Source organism: Pleurodeles waltl, chromosome 2_2, assembly GCF_031143425.1.
Source record: "Pleurodeles waltl isolate 20211129_DDA chromosome 2_2, aPleWal1.hap1.20221129, whole genome shotgun sequence".
Classification (NCBI taxonomy): domain Eukaryota; kingdom Metazoa; phylum Chordata; class Amphibia; order Caudata; family Salamandridae; genus Pleurodeles; species Pleurodeles waltl.
In genome coordinates, this window is record NC_090439.1 from 718,561,892 (window position 1) to 718,584,678 (window position 22,787).

General features: G+C 43.8%; 1 protein-coding gene across 1 annotated transcript in view; it reads right to left on the reverse strand.

Annotated features, from left to right (window-relative positions):
- Positions 1-22,787, reverse strand: part of ARFGEF1 (ARF guanine nucleotide exchange factor 1) — a 961,498-nt gene that overhangs the window by 338,906 nt on the left and 599,805 nt on the right. Inside the window, exons 22-23 of the mRNA XM_069220293.1 lie at positions 6,167-6,317; positions 165-255 (exon numbers count right to left, since the gene is read on the reverse strand). Of these exons, the coding sequence (XP_069076394.1) occupies positions 165-255; positions 6,167-6,317 (242 nt within the window). The remainder of the gene's footprint in view (positions 1-164; positions 256-6,166; positions 6,318-22,787) is intronic.

The window sequence follows — 22,787 nt, forward strand, 5'->3', positions numbered from 1 at the left end:
TTTATGAACAATCATCATGGTTTCACTGGGCATCTTTTATTTGAAACAGTACACATCAAGATGTAAATTCTATATTTTGTTATGTATAATTTGTGTTTGGTTATCTGGTTTTAAAACTTGTTGATTTAAAAAGAAATTTGCTGAGAAAAATAACATTGCTATACCTGTCGACTGCCACAACAACGCTCTGTGAACTTGTTTCCCCAATCGATTCTTGAATACTTGCTATCTGCTTCCAGTCCACATTTCCACCAACTTCCATAGTGTTACAAAAAGAAAGAACATAAAAATGGAAGATAAAATATGCATGTAACACTTGCAGGAAAACAATATGCTATTCAAACTGGTTTGATTTAAAACAGATAAATGGAACAATTTCCCCTCAACAATGTCAAATCATTTTGCCAATTGCTGTCAGGTTAATTTTTTCAGAGTACTAAAGAAGGGCAGACAGGCTAGGCTAAAAAACATTTATTATAGTATTTCAAACTGAGATGGCTGTTGTATATTTACCTGATTTTGTCACTTGTAAATACTTACATATTTTGTGTTTTTTTGTTCCACATAAATCAGCTGTTTTACTGATGCCAACTGAAAAAAGTCCGAAAGGACAAGACCCTCCTGGGCCAAAGACAAAACAAATATTAATATATGTATATGGTGTCACACCAAGCCACAATTTCGGAGGGTGTCGGGGGTTGGAATGGTTGTAGATTGAATGCATTCAATAGCCATCCCTCAATCTTCACACAAGGAAGTATACATTGTGCGGGCCCCAGTGCAGGCCCTGCTCAGCTAATCGATCCTCAAGAAGTAGCAGCCTGATGGAGGAGAAATGCTAATGTCCAGAGGTTCTGGGTACCACACACTCCTGGCTCAATCAGGAGCCACTAGAATGATTTTGGGCCCGTCGTTTCTGATCTTCAGAGCTCAGGGCATTAGATGTAGTAGTGGGAAGGCATACATGAGTCCTGTGCTCCACTCTAGCCAGAATGTATCGCAGAGAGAGCCTTCTTGGGAACTCCAACATGCAAAAGTGTTGACATTGCGCATTCATGGCGGTGGCCAAAAAATTGAGCCAGGGTTCTCCCCACTGCTGAAAGATGCCCTGGGCCATCTCCAGGTTTAACTAACATTCGGGTCCTGCTAGGCTATGTTGGCTGAATTTGCTCACCCTAGTCAGTCTCAGAAGTGCAGGGCCAACCGGCAGAGAGCCCCGGAAACCACTTGGCTCTGCTTGTTGTAATACTCAATTGAGGTAGTGTTGTCCATGAGGACCTGAACCAGACTCTCCTTGGAAGGAAGGCCTTCACCACCAAACAAATGGTCATCAACTCCAGCAAGCTGATGTAGAGGAAGGTCTTCTCTGGGGACCAGAGTTCTCGGATTCCTAGTTCTCGCAGATGAATTCCCCAACCCAGCAGTGACATGTCTGTCACCCCTGTCAGCTCTGGGTGGGGTAGGAAGAGTGGTCTGTTACTGGTCTAACTGTGATTGAGAAACCACCACTGCAGATTTTTTGTAGTCGCCTTCGAAACCTACATGCGGTCTGAGAGGTTCCCTTGGTGCTGAGCCCGCTAACACTTCAGATCCCATTACAGAGCCTGCATGTGCTGTTTGGCATGGTCATTGAGCAGGAAACAGAAGGCCAGTATGCCTCACTGACACCCTGGTCTAAGCATGAAACATCAGGATCCTAGCCCAAATGTCCTGGACATGTTGATCTGGAGGGAAGGCCTTAAAGTGCACAATATCCAGGATGGTTCTGACAACAGGAATCTCTGCAAAGGAGTCAGGTGTAACGTTATCACATTAATATGGAACCCCATCAAGGTAAGGAGGGTCATCATCGTATGGCGGTGGTCCACAATCAACTGCGGCGAGCTCACCTTCAACAGCCAGTCGTCAAGGCATGGAAAGCCTGGAGCCCATACTTTTGAAGTTACACTGCAAAGCCATGGCTGACAGCCTGATGGGCACTTGGGCCAAACTCTGCTCATGCTCACCTGTGGACAGACCAGTGGCTCTTTGCCAAAGACCCGCCTCGGCTAACCCTGCCTCCCTGACGCAGCACCCTATTCCTGAGAGTTTCCATTAGCAGGATTAACCACAGTTGTATTCTTAATATTTCTCCAGACAAAGTCAAAAAGAACTAAAGCCTTTGGGACAAGTACATTTTCATCTGCTATTCTAGTTGTGGTATCATTCAATGCTAGCTGTTTGCTGGTTTGGTATGCCTCTGAGTTATGGAAAATGCTTGTGGTGATCTTGCTAGTAGTCCCAGAACAATTTTGCAAACACTTGGCTGGGACCATGCAAGATGATACGAATGTGGCCAAGTACATCATAAGGTCAGGCCTGAACAGTCCTGACTGTTTAGGGACAGTGGCCTGCACTAACGTTGGGCATCTGCGGATAGATGGATCAGACTGACTTTTTGAACGATGTTCAAGAGTCATCTTTCAACCAGTCTCATCTTTTTGGTAAGCAGTTCGACTCTGCCCTTAAGCCACACCTGCAAGACAGTATCCACAACAATGTTGCCTCTTCTGAGACATCACTAGGGCTTTCACCTACAGAGAGCGCCAAGGCCCATCATCTAAACTACAGTTACCCTAGTCCTTTTGGGTTTGGGGTAGGGGATCCAACAGACAATGTTCAGGCTCACAGGGATAGTGAACAGCCCAGTCCCCAGCCTCCCCTACAGCAGACTTCAAGCCACTTTAGTTTGCCCTTACCAACACACTACTATCCAGTCAGAGGCAGGATCAATCATTTACTCCACAGGTGGCAAGCCATAACAGCACTGTAGATAGTTCAACGAGGCTCCACCTTGCCTTTCCTTTCTGTCCACTCGCATTTTGCTCCCTCACCAGAGCATCTTTTGAAGGAGCATTTATCCCTTTTTCTGAAAGAAGTGTGGGCACTGGTGGACAAAGGAGCCATAGAGAGGGTCCTGGCATCAGAGAACATACTTGGATATTTTCTTGTGCCAAATTATCTTAGATTCTCAACATCCTCAATTTCTTCCTCCAGAAGGACACATTCAAAATGCTCACATTGGCCCCTGGCCCGTGTTCTATCTGCCCTGGATCCAGGAGACTTGATGGTGGATTAAGACCATCAGCTAGTCTATTTCCATATTCCCATCCTGCAGGCCTTCAGGTGTTACATGTGGTTCAAGCCGGACCACAAGGATTTTTTCATTTGCTGTCTTACTTTTGGCCTCACCAGTGACCCTTGGGGGTTCAGATGAGGTCTGTTCGGGTCGTAACACTTCTGTGAGGAAGATAGGTTTATTCTTAAAGGAAGGTACCTGTAACTGTAATACTTCAGCCACTCCCCCCCATGACCAGGGCGACTGGCGCTGACTCTGGCATGGATCATGCTGCTGTCGAACATGGAGTAAGCTCCAAATTCACAGCTGAACCTGAAGTGGGGTTCAGAGGCACAGTGGGTAAACCCATCAGCAGTAACCCAACTTTAGGCCTTTGCAGAGGGAACCAGAAGGGTGCCAAAGATGTGCAGCATGGACTTCTTACACTCTGTTGTGGTGTCGCCGACATACTCAGAAATTCCGGGTAAATCATGATTAGCTGTAGAATCAACTCTTCGGTACTCTTTGGTACTGAACCGAGAGGCACCTTGGCGTTCATGCAACTTCTCACATGGAGAGTGGTGGAGCTGGGACGAGGCCCACTTGGACTTCTTAAACCACCTTCACAGAAATTCCTCTCCAAGTCTGATGGACAGCTCCGTCAAACGGGACAGTAGCCCATCCGTCAAACATTTACAACGTTTTTCATTTTTCAAATAATAAATTCCGAAAGCAGGAGTTTGTTTTTGGAAAAATAAAAAAAAATGAATGATCCTCGAACTATAGGAGTTTTTAACCCTGGTGTGAAGATAGTTATTTACTTATTTATTTACGCTGTCCCTCACCACTAGATTTTACCTGGCGGTGATGGGCAGCAAAAAAGTCATCCAAGTATGTATCCCACAGAGCTAGAATAGGCTCCTTTGTCGAAATTCTTAAGGTTGTTCAAATACAATGTTTCTATATACCTGTGGGACAAGCTCAGATTTATTTGATTTTCGTTCAGACAAAGCACTGCTAGGAGCAAAAAGTTCAGATGACTTGTGTTTACAAAGAACAGCTCAGTATTAAAAGCAGTGTTAAAAACTGTAGTAAATATATTAGAGTTGGGAGTTGGTACGTTTGTAAAGCTCTATTACCTTCATGTTAAAGACATCTGCTGCAATGGCCATGGGCCAAAATGACAGCAGCACTATAAGTAAGTGTGCAGACTGTCAGTGGGACTTGTGTGATAGAAGGAAATTAGTAAAAGTCTCTACTTCTTTCCAGCATTAAGGGCCCAGAGCCAGCTTGGACTGTAGACGAGGCAGGGGGGAGGACCCCATCACTACTTACAGTTATATCTATGATATTAAACACATGGAGTGTTATAAAAGCAATCAAAATGCTATTTTGGTGTTAATTCTGCAAAATACGATGGTAAGGATTAAAGGCTATGTTGAATTTTACCATGGAAAAGGGATGCTCTGAAGAAGGTCAATGATTTAGACTATTAACAATGTATCTTGATTTGTTTCTTGTGGTCTTTCAAGAAACAGAGGTGAAGACTGGATGTTTACAGCAGGAAATAACTGGACACAGATCCACCAAAAAATGTTAATCCTTGTCTGTACAACACTGTACAGACAAGTGTATAAGGTGTAAATGGTTGCAGCAGGGGGAGGACTGCTCCAACTTAGGAAAGAGTTGACGACACACCTCTTTACAAACATTACACCAGGATGTATTAACCATCCATATACACAACCCAGCTACCTCTCTTATCACTTGTTGACTTCATGCTTGTCTTCGACATGTACAGCGCTCTGTTGCCTTTATGTAGTTTCACGTTTCAGAAATACCATATGCATGCGTACGTGGGTAATGTGTACACATTGGGATACAGCGTACAATGAAAACGTCTCTTAGCAGCCTTCTGGCTACATCCACATTCTTGTGAATGGGGCACACTGCAGGAGGATGTTCAGTGTGAGCCCTTTGGAGAAGTGACACCAGATTGCTGCTTGTCGAGTCAAAGAAGGACTAAAACAGCATGTGAACTGCTGTTAACCAGAGTGAAGAGTCTCAAGAGCTGTGGGGGTACTGGCTGGTGGAGAATTTGAGACTGAGAGTTTGGTTGCTGTCCAGGAACATGAAACTTGTAGCCACAACATTGTTAATGAACAATGTCTAAAGATTTTAAAAAATATATTTTCTACAGTCAGAGGCATAGTTTCAGCAAGAAATGGGCGGTTGCATTATGCACCCTATACAAGTGGTAAATCAGATATCAAGGAACACCTGCTAGTAAATATACGTATCTATTTAGCTGTAGGTGCCATACTCAAACCTCCAGAGACAACTTTCACATCAGCATGAAGGTTCTACAACCAGGACTTCATATTGAATACAAATAAATGTTTTTTTTATTTTTATTCATTTATTGAAAACCTCAACCATGCCTCAAAAATCCATATCAGTGGAAGAAAAAGTGTGGTTAGAATCCCGACTTGGGTCCATTCAAATCGATTTTAGGGATTTAGGAGTTTAGCAGAAAAAGGTGCACCTTTGGGTTTTCCCTTAGCACATCTTGCTATCTGTTAAAAAAAAAAAAGAAAAAAAAAGAAAAATGCCTGGTGTGAGGGAAAAACCTGAGGAAATTGGTGCGTAGATGTGCAAGAGAATTACTCATTCTGTGCGACAACCGTAATGGGTCATTACCATAAACCAGTCCAAGTTGGGATATAACCATACCAAAGGTCTGGGTCCCCTTAAAGACGTCCTAAGACTAAGGGACTCAAGTAACAAAGGTACTTTACATTATATTATCCTTACAGACAAGCACATTGCTCTATGTAGACTCCTATGATCATCGGAAACTACAAACATGATTAGGAGGGCATGCCAGGACTACTGAAAGTGCTGCAATGCCATTCTGATTGCTAATGATGCACTACATAAATGCTAAATAACAAAAACTAAGTAAAGCACAGCGTACTAGTCAAACACAAGTAAACTATCTGCACACAAGCTTGTATTAACACTACAGATCAAGTACTATAGTCAGGAGAAACAATGATAAGTACTCACCTAGTCCTAGGCCCACAAATTCGTCAGGAGCCTGGTCCTTTGTTCCAGTAAATGAACCTTCTCTTCCCCGTACTGTTCCAGAAATGTACCGTGGCTTTACGCCAGTGCCTATCAACTGTGCCAACTCGAGCTGACTGATGCATTTTAAAATCTAGATCAAAGGAAATTGCACAACCCAGTTAACTGCAGTTCATGATAACATATAACACACTGCCACAATTTTATGGAAACACTAAACCCTTCGCCCCGTGGTAAGTCACATCTAAAGCAAATCAAATAAAGTATATGCATTGCTTCTCAAATATAGGATACACCGATTTTTTTCAGATGCACTATTTTGTGAGAAATCAAGTGACAAATAGGGGATTAATAGAAAAACTATTATGATATCGATCTGCGATCGTAGTTAAAGCATAAACCAAGAGCGTGTACGTTAAATAGGTCCTTAAATCATCGTTCTCTTGAAGGGGGCTCTGGTCCTTCCAGGCTGAGGCCAGAACCAATTTGCTAACCATAGGTTCAAAGAACAGGCTCTATCATAGGGGACTTGCCCGATCACAACAGACTGAAGAGACCTGCACACGAGCGAAAATGCAGTTCACTGATTCCACATCATAACAATTGTTTATTTAATTAAGTTCAAGAAACAAAAACAGTCCCAGTGCCAAATGGCAAACATCAGTACAGATTAGCCCTTGTCCGTTAACACCCTGAGCACATGGAACTGTTTAATAACGACTGGTTAAAATGTGGCTGGTGCATTGTTAATTGTGTAATTGTATTTATATAGCGCTTACTACCCCTGATGCCTGGTGCACAAGAGCGAAAATGCAGTTCACTGATTCCACAACATAACAATTGTTTATTTAATTAAGTTCAAGAAAAACTCAGTCCCAGTGACAAATGGTAAACATCAGTTCAGATTAGCCCTTGTCCGTAAACACCCTGGGCACCTGGAACTGTATAATAACGACTGGTTGAAATGTGGCTGGTGCATAGTTAATTGTATAATTGTATTTATATAGCGCTTACTACCCCTGATGAGGAGTCAAAGCGATTTTCTGCAAGTAGCATGCTAACCAGGAATGCAGAGAGGACTAGTGATGGATTAGTATAGGGAAATATGATTTAATCTGAGCAGGGGAAATGCAAGTCTCTTAGTTGGATTGAATAGGATAATGGAGGGACACACGTGGGAAGAGTCTAGAAAGTGTTATTTGGGAGAACATGGAAGTAAGATATGGTTTGGGAAGAGGAAAAGCTCTCTAGAAAGGAGTAGGAAAATCATCTCTCTAGAAATGGGGTAGGAAAATCATAGTAGAAAAATAAGGTTTCGTGTGAGTCAAAGGAGGAATACATGAGGGAAGAATTTAGAAAGGGTTGTTTGTGAGATCACAGTAGTAAACTGAGGTTTGGGGTGGGCCAAGGCGGGATAGAAGAAGAAGAGGCTAGAAAGAGAACACAGTAGTAGAATGTGGTTTGGGATGAGTCAGGGAGTTGAGGTAGAGGATATACTGAGAGAGGTATAGGGTGAGGCAGAGTAGTCCATTGGAGACAGTGAAAGGTTTTTTTCTTCTACAGTAATAGTGAAGTAATAAATATATGGATACATAAATACACAGAAAGGGTATATTTATAAGGAAGATAATATATAGAGATTTAAAGTTGTATTCAATAAACTCAAACTTTCAAGTGTTGCTGTACCTAAAGCTAATTTGTGTATTTTTATACCTATTTTTTCAATTTTATATTTTCCTCTATATATTTTGATAGTGAAGCACTTGAAGATAAAATAGTTATAATATTCACGTATTATGACGGATAAATAAAAGAGAGACCCATAAGCATCTAATCAAAAACATTTGAAAACTATGCAGTCTATATACATTTTAAGCATACAATATGAGATATATATATATATATACATATATATATATATACATTAACTATACGTAATATATATTTGTTAAGCAGACCTAAAGAATATCTATATATTTTAAAAACCATATTTATTATACATATTTGAACAAAGAAATAGACATATCTAGATACAGAAATATAAATCAAATTATAAATGTTCATATACATAAGGATATGTTATACATTAGTGTTCGAGTACGGTGGCTATGTAGAAAATAGGCAACTCTTGAGTAGTATTCTTCTGAAGGTACGTCTTACATTTGGGGATAATGAATTCCAATAGTTTGGCTGCTTGAACAGAGCAAGATGACATGCAAACTTCCATAGGAGGTGACAACACTAGTTGTTGGTTTGAGCAAAATGAAAATATATAAATCAACAAACCTTGTGCTGCTTACACTAGAAGAATATTTGGACAGATGAACAAGTTACTTACCTTTGGTAACACATTATCTGGTAGAGATTCTATCTAGCTGCAGATTCCTTACCTTAGAATTTCAAGGCATCAGCTTAGAATCCGGACGTTTTGCTGAGCAACACCCTTGCATGCGCCGTCGGGTGGTGTCGTTCAGATCCGCGTGGCGTTGTCGGCATCGTTGGAGCAGTCTGTGTCATCACGGTTGCCTTTAAAGGCACCACCCAGGCAAGTGTACTAGAGCGCGAGATCCTGCAAGCTTCTACCCAATTTTCTAAGAGCTTGTCGAAGACGAATCGATAAATGCAAACTCTGAGCTGGAAGCCCTCTCTGCAGAATCCATAGGACATGCATAAAAAACATTGGTACGTTAAGGATGGTGAGGAGGGGTAGCTAGAGGCCCAGCAGGGGTAGAAGACAGGGTCTGCTTTCTGTATGGCATCTATCACTTTACATCAGCATTTGTTTCATTTCCAGCCCTAGTTCACCCCAGATGTAGGCACAGAAAGAATCTGTTGATGAGGGTCCCAGCTCAAGCTGGAAAAGGCTGCCCTTTCTGCTCTTTCGGCTGCCCTAAAAGCAGACTGAATCATGGGGCAGTTGGTACATTCTTGTCTTTTAAAGACCTGTGAAGATGGTGAAGATTCAGGCACAACAGGGCTGCTTGCCACGGGATAGCCTAGCCCATTTCTTCCCGTCTTCCAGAAGCAGTGATGCATAAGGCCTACCATCACGTGATAGCATTCTGTTGTGTCATGGACAGGTTCACAAACAGACTTGGTAGGTTACATGCATTTGATAACCTGTCCCAGTGCTTCCAGCCTCTAGAAATACTGGCACACTGAGATGAGCACATTGTGACATGTCATCCATTGAAACATTATAAAAAAATGTTGTCTCCATAGTACCTCTTTCATACATTTCGAACAATAACCAGTGGAAATCTTTCCACAGTGGATTCTGTCCTTAAAACAACCAAGAGAGATACCCCCTTGGTTCTTGCTAACATCCTACCCGCGCAAAGAACAAGTTACTTACCTTCGGTAACGCTTTTTCTGGTGGATACAATAGCTACCTGTGGATTCCTCACCTTATGAATTTACCCAAGCGCCAGCATCTGACGGAAAATCTTCTTCCCAGCTCTCCACGTCAACGAGGACGTCACAATTGCACGGCTCCACGCTACTCCGTCTGACATCACCGTGACAATAAGAGGTCCTCGCTGGCGTGCTGAACGTCAGTTTCATCCATTTTTTACGTGCCTTTGAGGCGAACAGGTAAGAACCGACCCCACAATAACTCCAATAAATACATATATACATAAAACTACCATGATGCAATATAATCAGAACCATCATTTATATATACAGGAAAATACATAAATATATACATACACCTGTACAACCACATATCTTAGTGTAACCAGACAGGCAACGGGGAGGCGGGTGGGACTGTGAGGAATCCACAGGTAGCTATTGTATCCACCAGAAAAAGCGTTACCGAAGGTAAGCAGCTTGTTCTTCTGATGGATACAACTACCTGTGGATTCCTCACCTTATGAATAGAGTCCCAAAGCAGTACCGCACTTGGAGGTGGGAGCCTGCCTGGTTACACCAAGAAGTCCTGCAATACAGATCGCGCAAAATGGCTGTCCCTGCTAAACTCCGAGTCCAAGCAGTAATGCTTTGCGAAGGTGTGGAGGGATGCCCAAGTTGCTGTCTTCAAATGTCCACCACTGGAACCCCTCTTGCCAGGGCTGAAGTAGCAGACTTAGCCCTGGTGGAATGGGCTCTGATACCTTCAGGGGGGAACTTTCTCTGCCAACGAGTAGCAAATCTTGATACAAAGAATGACCCACCTGGAGATTGTTCTTTTATGGACTGCTCTGCCCTTCCGCTGTCCAATATACCCCACGAACAGCTGGTCCTCCAGGTGAAAGCCTTTTGTTCTTTCAATATAAAAAACTAAGTGCCCTTTTAGGGTCCAAACGGTGGAGCCCCTCTTTGTCCTTCGAGGGGTGAGGAGGAGGGTAGAAAGATGGAAGGGTAATGGTCTGCCCTATATGAAAAGGAGTGACAACTTTTGGCAAGAAAGCCACCATGGTTTTCAACACCACTTTATCCGGGAAAAACAAGGTAAAGGGGGTTTAACAGAAAGAGCTTGAAGCTCCCTAACCCACCTAGCCGAGGTTATAGCAACGAGAAAAATAGTTTTAAGCACCAGAGACCTTAACGGGCAAGAGTGTATGGGCTCGAAAGGTGACCCCATTAATAAGGTTAAAACAAGATTTAGGTCCCACTGAGGTACATTAAAAGGAGTGGGAGGAAACCTATTAACTACACCCTTCAAAAACCTAATCACAATAGGCGATTTAAACAATGAGGGCTGATCCGGGAGGCAAAGAAAGGCTGACACAGCAGCCAAATAACCCTTAACTGTAGCCACTGCACAACCCTTCTTTGCTAAATCCAAAGCAAATAATAAAATATCGGAAAGGTGGGCCTTCAAAGAATCAATTTGCTTTCCTCCACACCAAGCCACGAATTTTGCCCACCTGCCGGCATAAATGGTCTTAGTGGAGTGTCGCCTGCCCGATAAAATAACATCCACTACATCTGGTGGGAGAGAAAAGGAACTCAGGTTGTCCCGTTTAATCTCCAGGCATGAAGGTGCAGGCTTTGGAGGTGGGGGTGTAGAACCTGCCCCTGCGACTGTGAGAGGATGTCTGTCCTGAGAGGAAGACGGAGCGGAGGGCACAGCCAGAGTTGGGGAAAGTCAGTGTACCACACCTTTCTTGGCCAATCCAGGGCTGTTAAAATGGCCTGAGCCCGATCTTGGCTAATCTTCCTCAGACCCCGAGGAATTAAGGGTATGGGGGGAAATGCGTAAAGCAACTGGTTGCACCAAGAGATCTGAAACGCATCCCCCAAAGCTCCTTGCGCTGGATACTGGAGGCTGCAGAATGACGGGCAGTGCGTGTTCTCCCGAGTGGCAAACAGATCTATCACTGGAGAACCCCACATCTGAATAATGTGCAGGACCAGATCTGGATGGAGACGCCACTTGTGATCGGCCGAAAAATGTCGACTGAGAGTGTCCGCACGAAGGTTGAGCATTCTGGCCAGATGATTCGCTATAAAGCAAATCCGATGGTCCTGAAGCAGAGCTTCTCTGAAGAGAAGATACGACCCTACTCCTCCCTGCTTGTTTATATACCACATCGCGGTAGTGTTGTCCGTCAGGACCTGAACTGACTGACAGCGGAGGGACGGGAGGAAGGCCTTGCGAGCCAAACGTATCGCCCGCAATTCTAACAGATTTATATGAAAAGTCTGTTCCACTGGAGACCAACGACCCTTGATCTCCAGGTCCCCCAGATGAGCTTCCCACCCTAGAGTGGAAGCATCCGTCATGACTGTGGCCACCGGAGGCGGCAGTGAAAACGGCCTTCCTTGAGAAAGGTTGCCATCCACAGCCCACCATCGTAACTCCGTTGCAGCGTCTCTGGAGATCGTTATTGACTTCTCGAGATCTCCTATGTGCTGAAACCACTGCCTGCGGAGGCACCATTGGAGAGCCCTCATGTGCCAAAGTGCATGAGTGACCAACAGAATGCAAGAAGCGAACAGACCGAGCAGGCGTAAGACCTTGAGGACTGGAACAACCGCTCCATTTTTAAACATTGGAATCAATGCCTGAATGTCCTGAATCTGCTGAGGCGGAGGATAGGCATGATTCAATGCTGTATCCAGTACTGCCCTTATGAACAGGAGGCCTTCAGAGGGCTCCATGTGAGACTTGGGTACATTTATCGTAAAACCCAGATTGAACAACAAAAGAGTTGTCATCCGCAAGTGACGCAACACAAGCTATGGAGACTTGGCTTTGATCAACCAATTGTCCAGGTAAGGGAATACCGATACCCCCTTCCTTCTGAGACTTGTTGCTACCACTGCCATCACCTTCGTGTAGACTCGAAGTAAGACCGAATGGAAGGACTGCAAACTGGTAGTGTTGCGACCCCACCACAAACTGGAGATACTTCCTGTGCGACTTGAGTATAGGGATATGAAAGTAAACATCCTGCAAGTTGACAGGCACCATTCAATCCTCTCTGTTCAACACCAGAAGTACCTGTGCCAGAGTCAGCATCTTGAATTTTTCCTGTTTGAGGAACAAATTCAGAATCCTCAGTTCTAGAATTGGTCTCAAACGACCGTCCTTTTGGGGATCAGGAAATATCTTGAATAACAACCCTGACCACTTTCCTGCTCTGGAACCAACTCCACCGCACCTTTTGACAATAGGATCTGAACCTCCTGCTGCAACAACAGGAGATGGTCTTCTGAGCAAAACGAGGGAAGGGGAGGGATGGGAGGAGGAAACTGCTGAAAAGGGAGAGCATATCCTTTTCTCACAATGCTTAGAACCCATGAGTCTGATGTATTTAACTCCCACTCGTGGAGAAAAAGACGCAATCTTCCCCCTACAGGAGAGGTGTGGTCGAAAAAGGGGAGAAAACTAGGGCTGCTTCCCTTGCTGTTGTCCTCCGGAAGAATAGGATGATGCAGGGTGCTGCTGGGTGGTCCCTCATGTCCAACCCTCTCCTGCCCTCTAAAGGATCGATATAAGAGGCTGGTAGGCTGCTGGACCGTGGACTTGGTTCTCCCACAGTAAACGGCTCCACGTCCAAACCCCCGAACCTCCGAAAGGATCTGAAAGGGGTAGCAGAAGAGGCTTGCAGTCCCAAATACTTCACCATGGCCCGACTATCTTTAAAGCGCTCTAGGGCAGAGTCCGCTTTATCACCAAACAGTTTCTCTCATCAAAGGGCAAATCCAATAAAGTAGTCTGTACATCAGAAGAAAACCCAGAGGACCTCAACCAAGCGTGCCTCCTGGTAGCAACAGATGTACCCACTGCCCTGGCCACCGAGTCCGTGGAATCCAGACCAGACTGGATTATTTGTTTTGCCGCAGCCTGAGCATCAGATAGAAGTTCATCAATTGGTCTCTGTACATCCTGCGGCAGGTCAGGAACCATAGCCCTAGTAGAGTCCATCAGGGCATGGACGTATCTACCAAGAACACAGGTAGCATTCGCAGCCTTAAGAGCATGCTGCAAGAAGAGAACGTTTTCGTTGCAGATTGCTCCATCCTTTTGGATTCCCTGTCCGATGGAATCACAGGGAAGGAGCCTGGAGCAGACCGTGTATAGCAAGAGGCCTGAACAACCAGACTCTCCGGGGTAGGATGTTTCGATAAAAACCCCAGATCTCCAGGCGCCACTCTGTACCTTCGTGCTACCGATCTATTAACAGCAGGTGATGACATAGGCTTCCTCCAAAGCTCTAATATGGGCTCCGTAAGAGCATTGTTGAACGGAAGCAGAGGATCTGCAGAAGTTGAAGAAGGGTGCAGGACCTCCGTCAAAATGTTTGTCTTAATCTCTGCAGCAGGCAATGGAAGATCTAAAAGGTTTGCCGCCTTTCTAATCACTGTGTGAAAGGAGGCCGCCTCCTTCGTGAACTTCCCCGGTGAAGACAGGTCCCATTACGGGGAAGTGTCAAGCCCACTGGCCGAATCTAGCCCTTGATATTCTCCCAAGGGCTCCACAATCTCCCCCTCCTCCAATAACTGCCTTTGGTACTCTTCCTCTTCTAAGTGTCTCAAGGCCTTTCTACATGACCTCTGTCTGGCCTCTAACTTCGGCGTAGACATAGAATTGGCTGACGTCGATGACACTGGCTTCAACACTTGAAGACGCGGAACCGTAGAGGAAGGTTGGCTTCGGTCGGATCCATCACTCGGATCTGGCACCGGAGCGGATCCCAACGGCGCCGAGGACACTTGCGGCTCCACCATCGACGTCGACTGACCGGGCGATGAAATCAGCGCCATAGGTCTAGAAGGCGACGTCATGGGAACCACAGGGCCTCGAGGTAACGTCACTGGCCCGAACAGAATAGCATAAACGGCACTGCCTTGTATGGAGCAGGGGAGCCCAACGAAAATGCCAACAGACCAGTGGGACCAGCCAGTGCACCAGCAGAGGCCATAGCATTGAAAATCGAGAACATGGCATTTAAAAATGCCGCTGGATCCGCTCCCAGAGCCGGGAAGGCAGGATACCGCTGATTTCCATGTTGCACCTGAGCTTGCTCAACATTAGAATCATGAGCAGCAGGTGAATATCGAGGACTGTCCGGAGGTGCCACTACCTCGAATACTGATGGCGCCGGAGAAGCCTCAGGGCTCTGAGGTTGTGGAGTCACCGTCGGACTCACCTCCCACGTCGCACGGTGCCGTCAAGATTCAGACCTTGCTCTTGTCCAGCTCCGAGCCAAACGACGCCGAGAGTCATGACAATGCCGTTTCTTATGTCTCTTCGAAGAAGTATGGGAAGAGGATCTACGATTACTCTTATGCCCCTTCTTCGCCTTGGCCAAAAAGAGTTTGGCCTCTCTTTCCTTCAGAGCCTTAGGATTCATGCCCTGGCAGGAAACACACTCCTCGACGTCATGCTCAGAACTCAGACACCAAAAGCAATCGTCATGAGGGTCATTAACCAATATGCGACCTCCGCACTCTCGACATGGCTTGAATCCCGACTTCCTAGGAGGAGACTTTGTAACTAGAAACCAGATAGAAACTAGCAACAAGATGGAACACCTCCAACTGTAGCGAGAGCTAGGAGAAAACCGGTAGCGTCGAAGGCACGGAAAAAAGGGAACGGACGTCAGCACGCCGGCGAGGACCTCTTATTGGCACGGTGACATCAGACGGAGTCGCGTGGAGCCGTGCAATTGTGACGTCCTCGTCGACGTGGAGAGCTGGGAAGAAGATTTTCCATTGGATGCTGGCGCATGGGTGAATTCATAAGGTGAGGAATCCACAGGTAGTTGTATCCATCAGAAAGAAACTGTTATTGGAACTATCAGACACATTCAATATAATTGGCCACATAACTTTTCTCACCATCGTTCCCTCAAGAATTTCGTTAGAAGGCCAAAAACTGAATTGGTTATCATATTTCGCCACTTTAAGCTCAATACATTAACAAATGGCTTCTTCAGGTCACCCCATTGCCTCTACGCCGCATTGTCTCTCAAGGCCCAATTGTGTGTCCTTTCCTCTCCAACCTTTACGTGGAACCACTCTGCACAGTGCTGTCTGAAAAAGGAATCATTCCCTAGGATGCACAGCCACGCCTTAGAATCACTAATGCATCTCACAAAACAAATCTTAATATCTTCAAAGAGATGGCTGTTGAACAATGAGACACAACCTGCCATAGCCCTGCCTGTTAGTCCAATCGAACAGTATGTGTTAGAGAGCAAACATTATTAATAAAAAATGTGTCACTAAAACATAGTAAAGTTCAATGTGAAAATAATAATGTCTAATGGAAATGTATACTGATTATTCATAATTAAATGTACTGACAAAAGAATATTAACATGTTGTATAAAAACTATTAGTTAGAAATTATTATGAAATGTTTTATTCTTCATGGTTATCATTAGTTAAAAGGCCCACATTTTAGTATTTTTCCAGAAACAGGATGTTTAAATGTGTGGTAACTTTGCAAAATAATGTTTCTTCAAACATCCTGTGCAACTTGCATTTTTCTGTCTTGTGCTCATGTTTAATTCCTTGTACTTTCCTCGAGATAATAGCCGTAACGTTTAACAAAAGGCCTTAGTATTTTGGCAAGATGCAACATGTCACGTTTCTATGTAGTTTAAAATGTAATTTTTAGGCGGAAAATGCAAAGCAGAGAGAAGAATGGTGTGACAACGTGAAAGAGTACTGGGTGCAGAGAACGAAAAGAGATTAATCCGAAGCACAGATCAAAGTTTATTGGCTGCGCACTAAAATCAACTCATAGTCTTGCCCAACAGAGGCTTACCTAGTAACTTTTGGACTTTAATATAACAAAGCTTTAGGTGATGTAAGTTAGAGTCCCATTTTCTGAGCTTCCTGTAGGAAGCTGGCTCTGTATATACTATATCAAAATGAGATATAGTGTGCACAGAGTCCAGGGATTCCCCAGAGGCTTGACAGAGGCTGAAGTAGATAATACTAATGTTCTCTTTGTGGTAGTGTGGTCCAGCAGTTAGGCTTATCAGAGGGTAGTGTTAAGCATTTGTTGTACACTCACAAACAGTACAAGAAACACACACGCAATGACTTAACTCCAGTCCACTAGGATTTTATATAGAAAAATATGTTTTGTTAATTTATTTCTAAAACCACAAGATTCAGTTTGCAGGTAAGTACATAAAATAAAAGGTACTTTGCATATATTTGATCAGGACTTTGAATAGAATTGCGAATGTATACACTTTTTCTTAAAATGGCAAAAAGCTATTTTAAAAGTGGACACTGCATTTTTCAACAGTTCCTGGGGGAAGAAAAGATAGTACAGTTTTGCAGGTAAGTATACAACTTACAGTTCTTATTTCAGGGGTGTAGGTTGTCCGACGTTGGGGGTTCAAGTTAACCCCAAAGACCACCAGCAACACAGGGCCAGTTGGGTGCAAAGGTCAAAGAGGCACCAAATTAACGTGGACTCACAGGGGGCACTCAGAACTTGGTCTGCTAGCTGGTAAGTACCTGTGGTTTCGGAGGGCAGACTGGGGAGGATCAAGAGAGCACTGGAGGGCTCCCAAGTAGGCACCAAACACGCACCCTCAGCGGCACTAGGGAAGCCGGGTGCAAACAGGGTGTCAGGTTTGCAATGCAACTCTATGCGAAGACCCCGGGGGTCACTCTGAGGCTGCAGGTGAGGTCCAGGCGGGCTTCTCGGGCAAACCACCGACTGGACAGGGAGGAGGGCTGCCTGCTGGTCAATACTGCACCGGGTTCGGTTTCTCCAAGGCCTGGGGGCTGCGGGTGCAGTGGTCCTTCAGGCATGGGTTATCTTCGTCTGGAGCTCCCTGTCAAGGGGGTCCTCGGGATTCCCTCTACAGGCGTCGTCGTGGAGAGTTGGAGGGGTCAACCCAGGGTGGACTCTTGCTCACAATCGCCTGGGGACCATTTCTTGCTGGGTGGGGTGGACCACCTCAACACGGGCCGTGGGCGTTGGGTGCACAGGGCTCAGGACACCCGCATCTGGAGTGAGGTGGGAGTCCCTAGTTGTAGGTTGCTTCAGGCAGAGCCGCTGTTTGGGTGCAGGGCAGTCCTCTGGAGTTGGCAAAGGTCACTGGGCTCGCTGGATGTGTCGCTGGTCTTTTTGCATGTTCTCTGAAGCAGGAGAGAGGCCGGTAGGGCGGGGGCCAAAGCAGTTGTTGTCTTCCTTCTTCTCTGCTAGGGTTTTAGCTTAGCAGTCCTTCTTCTTCTTGTAGGTCACCAGGAATCTGGTGAACTGGGTTCAGGGAGGCCCTTAAATCCTAGATTACGGGCGGGTTAGGAGTCAGAGGGCAGTAGCCAATGGCTACTGTCCATGAGGGCGGCTACACCCTCCTTGTGACCACTCCCTTTGGGGAGAGGGACACATTCCTAGCCCTATTGGTCCCTGTCCTCCAAACCAAGATAGAGTCCAGTGGTGAACAGTGGTGTGGTGTACAGTGAAGCAGAGTGCCGTGGCACAGCCTGCAGTGGCATGGAGTGGTGTAAAGTGGAGTGGTGCAGATTAGAGTTCAGTGGCATGATGCTGTACAGTGGAGTGGCATAGAGTGGATTATGAATGCTGTGGTAGTACACTACCAATACAAACAACACATTTTCAATTGAAATGACCATTAAAATTGCACAGACAAAGTTTTGCTAATTAAACTATACAGCGTACAAACAATGTGTGGAAATGGCATCATCTAGTGCATTAATATGTTCTGATCATAATAAAGTATTTGTTGCCAACAAACTTAAAAATTAACACAAATGTGCTTTATTTGTGTTTTCTCAAATCTGACATATTCTGAAATACTAGCATGGTTTATTTAAGTGTTATTGTGTTGTAGAAAAAAATCTTTTATACACCCAGTATCCAGCAAGATTGTCACATAAACCCTCTCACTTTGAGTTCAGAAAAAGAAAAGCAAACAAGCACCCTTGGAAAAGAAAGCCTGACATTTGACCTCTGTCTTTGAATGCACAGCAAATGCAACGAGAAAAGAACAAGATTTACAGGCCTGTTTACAGAAAGAAGTACCTGTGGAACAATACAAGGAGAGGTACTGTGAAAGGGCTTTGCTCCTAGGGAGGGACAAACTGATGGTGGACAGCCTTAAACAAAAAAGCCAACAAACAAAGCTAGAAAATGTGAGTTAAAAACCACAAACTGGATGGTAAGCGGCAGGCGCCATGCATTTCCAGGGAAGCTTTCTGAAAGTTCCCAAGATGCCTTTAGCAAACCAGACAGCTGTACTGTCTGGTAGCTTCAACCTAAAAATTGGTTTAACTCCTGATAATCTGCTGGCATTTGAAGAAATATGACAGCTGGCATAGCTACTGCAGAGGCTTAGATAAACAGCCAAGTTCCGAAGGCAGAAACCATGATGGGGATACAGTCTTTCACAAATAATTATTCAAAAGCTCTACTGAGGCCCAGGCCAAGACATCTCCAGGCATTAGATGTCCGATGTCCCGTGTTCGAACTGTGCAGTCACACCATGGAACAAACTGCTAAGACCTGGAAATGTTATAACAATCACAATATAATCTGTAACGGGTCTAAATCGTTTAAAAATAAATATCTGTAAACAAAAATGCATTAAACATTGTGTTACCAATCAATCAAACAAATTGGCGGACTATGTCTATTTTATGTTGCAGCCATATCAGACCAATACAAATTCATCAAAGTATTTCATAGCTGCAGCCCTTGCAACATTAAGAAAAAAGAATCATTATATCATTCTGCCCTGTGTATTTTGCCTCGCATACTGGCCACGACTGACTAAAAAAGAATTATGAAATCCATTCCAAAACCATCACAAGGAATGTGTGCCTGACGGGCAGCCCCTTAAAGCCAAAAACTAACTATCTACATGTGAAATAACACAACTCAATCAACTTATCTATATCACTAGCTCAACCCAAGATATCAAAACCTTTGCAAGCATTAAACCTAAGCATTCATGTGCACGGACCGAAATATCCTTCCAAATAGGGACAAATGTAGATCATTCCACAGTCAACACGTTGCAAAAATTGTTATAAGTAGTAGTCCCTCCTCCTTCCACTATAAACACAATCTCTTTTGAATTCATGAAGTTAGTACTTATATCAGGTCGGCGAACACTCAGAAAAACAAGAGGAATTAAATCACTGGCATTGTTTAACTGATCTGTCCTTCAACATAACCCCCAAATTAGATGTTAAAAGAACATTCATTTTGATTAAACAATTGAACTCTCCCCGAAGGACCCTCGACTGTCGGGCGTCCCTGTTCATGTATGCTACAATCAGTTGAACAAACCGTGGTCAATCTACCTTCGCCACCGGCGTGTTGACCGGCCACACTAACGCATTGCAGCCTTGATGCCAGATTGCTTAAGTTCACCCGATATTTGATATTACGTCTATGTACTAATGTAACATAGACATAAACAAATAATAGACATAGAAGACAAAAAAAGTGTAGAAAGCATTGCTGGCCGCAATCAACAACGAAAGAACACCCACAGTTGCCTCCCACATTTCTTTGGGGCCCTTGAAATGTCCAAATAAGCGTAGATTTATTGTATTGAAAACACAAAAGTTCTGTATTTGTTCAAAGGAGATGTTTCTACTTAAAACTCCATACTCGCAACAGGCCCAATTAAATCCTGCCTGTACTGAATTAATGTTATCCCAAAGGGATCTTAGACATAGACCCTCAAAAGCAGACAGATGAGAAAATGGAAACACACACCGGATTAGGCATAGAAGGGGAGAGAATGAACAATACAGTGAACGTGCATGATGGTTAGCCGTATGTGAAAAAGTAGTATCATATTATCTAGAGGGAAAGGTTACAAAAAATATCAAATTTGTATATTCACTGCAAAATATCAGAAAAATAATCATGACAAACATTAAAAAAGGGTATATGGCGCCATATCTGTGACCCTATAAATCTCACCAAATAGCAACCAATAACTGAATGTCATATTAGCAGAGAAGTATAACACAGAAAAAGAAACACTAATTCCTATATTACATATCTCTATCACTTACTAATTACAACACCCATTTGCATCTTGGGTATGCCTGTTGATGGGCCCTATAACACCTTCTACACATCATACATCCTTATTAGAAGTTATTGCTGGGACCGGTATACCACATAACAGATGGAAACAATAGAACATAATTGTTATTTACAGACAGAGGCATGTGTACAGTCATAGCAGTATAGATACATAATTTTCTTTCCAGAAAGAGGCGCAAACCGAATGGTTATTACATAATGATTACATTATGTATACATTACATTCCCACATCTCATGTCAAAACATCAAATTTAGGCAATGTATGTTGATTATAGTATCTATCACAATATACTTTTCCATTTCTAATCAAAGTATATGACAATGGAAGGCTGTATGCTGTGAATTCGGCAACTCCTGTGACTTCTACTGCTTGCGTTGAGACTTATCTCTTGACGTTGATGAAGAATGGCGTCCATGAGAATGACTCCTTGAACCGGACTGCAAACAGATGCAATACAAGAAGGAGACCTAGGTCAACAGGAAGACAGGGATGGCTTCGACATCCGCGCCACCAGAAGCTTCCTATGAGCTTTTGGTCAAAGTTGACAACAGAATTCACAGTCTTCAGTCTCATGGTGCTCGCCCAGGCACTGCATAAAAATTGAGTGGGGGTCCATAGCTGACATTTTTCATCCACAGGACCAACAGGGTTTGAACTCTGAAGACATCAATAGGAAAAAGCATATTGTTCCAATGATGAAATCGAAATAGGCAGCAAATGGCCTGATTAACTGTTACTAGATCCACATTGCAAACGCAGAAAAGAAGGAACTGACCTCGGCGTAGGGGTTGTATGGACTATGCTGAAGTCACATCTGGTGGATGACCTTGATACAGAGTTGCGCAAAGCCCTTTTCTGATGCGCAGACATGCTATGGAAAAAAAAGTTTCCAGGACCAGGCTCGTGCCTGGGGAGGATTCTAAAGTAAGGAATCTGGCTGAGATGTCTCTATCAGATGCCAAATTTACATTTTTCTATCTTGATTGTGAGGTGTATTCATTTCATTTGCTCTGAATATTTCTTAGTCTGTCCTCATCTTGAAACTCATCCTTTCCATACATATCATCCTGATACACGCCATCTATATCACATAGAATTTTCTCCATTGTGGGCTGAAAGAATAAGGCTTCTGCAACTAGTCTAAATGGTAGCCTTACATACCTGAATGATCCAAACAGTATAATAAATGCTGTGATATTTTCTTATGACTCTTCCAATTCGATCTGATGATAGGCCGAGGAAGGTCTATGGTTGTAAATACCGTCGCTCCACCCAACTTCATCAACAAATCAAAATTGTTTGGTAGTGGATATCTATCAACTATAACACATTTGTTCAGCTTATGGGGATCCACACACAATCTTGCACTTCCATTGGACTTCATAGCTATCACAACCGGCACTAACCATTTAGCACCTTCTACTTCCTCAATTATACCCTGACTCTTAAGACTTTCTAGCTCAGCATGCATCTCTTGTCTTATTGTCATGGGGACATTGCAAACTTTGCTGCAAAATGGTTGTGCCTCAGGTACCAGCTGAATCTTATGGGTGTAACCTTTCATGCAACTTAACTAGTCTCTAAAGATTAGTGGAAATTCACTCTTTAAATTACCCTGAAAATTAGAACCAGTGTTTATCCCATCTTCAACTATGCTCACACTATGAGTCTTTTTCAAAATGATGGGCGGAGAACTATTAGGATCCAGCATCAACTCCTACTTTTTTTTTGATGCAACCAACTTATTATGCTGTCAACTTTCTTTGAAACATATACTTTTCCAGAAGTGTATTATTATTCAAATTCAATTAGAGCTACAGAACATCCATGCATTTCAATGGGCTCCCCGCCGTACATACAAGGTCTGATTTTAATAACCTTACCTTCCCTTTAAGTTTGTTTTCATAGAATTTACTTGCAACAGTTGTAACTTTCGCTCCAGAGTCCTACCATATTGTTATCTTTCCCTTGAATTCAATATAATCTAAAGGATCTGCATCGTTTTTGTTTTCAACTTGTAAAATTATTTGGTTACATTCTAGATAAGGGTTTTCTCCATCCTCATCATCACTTACATCCACCTCAT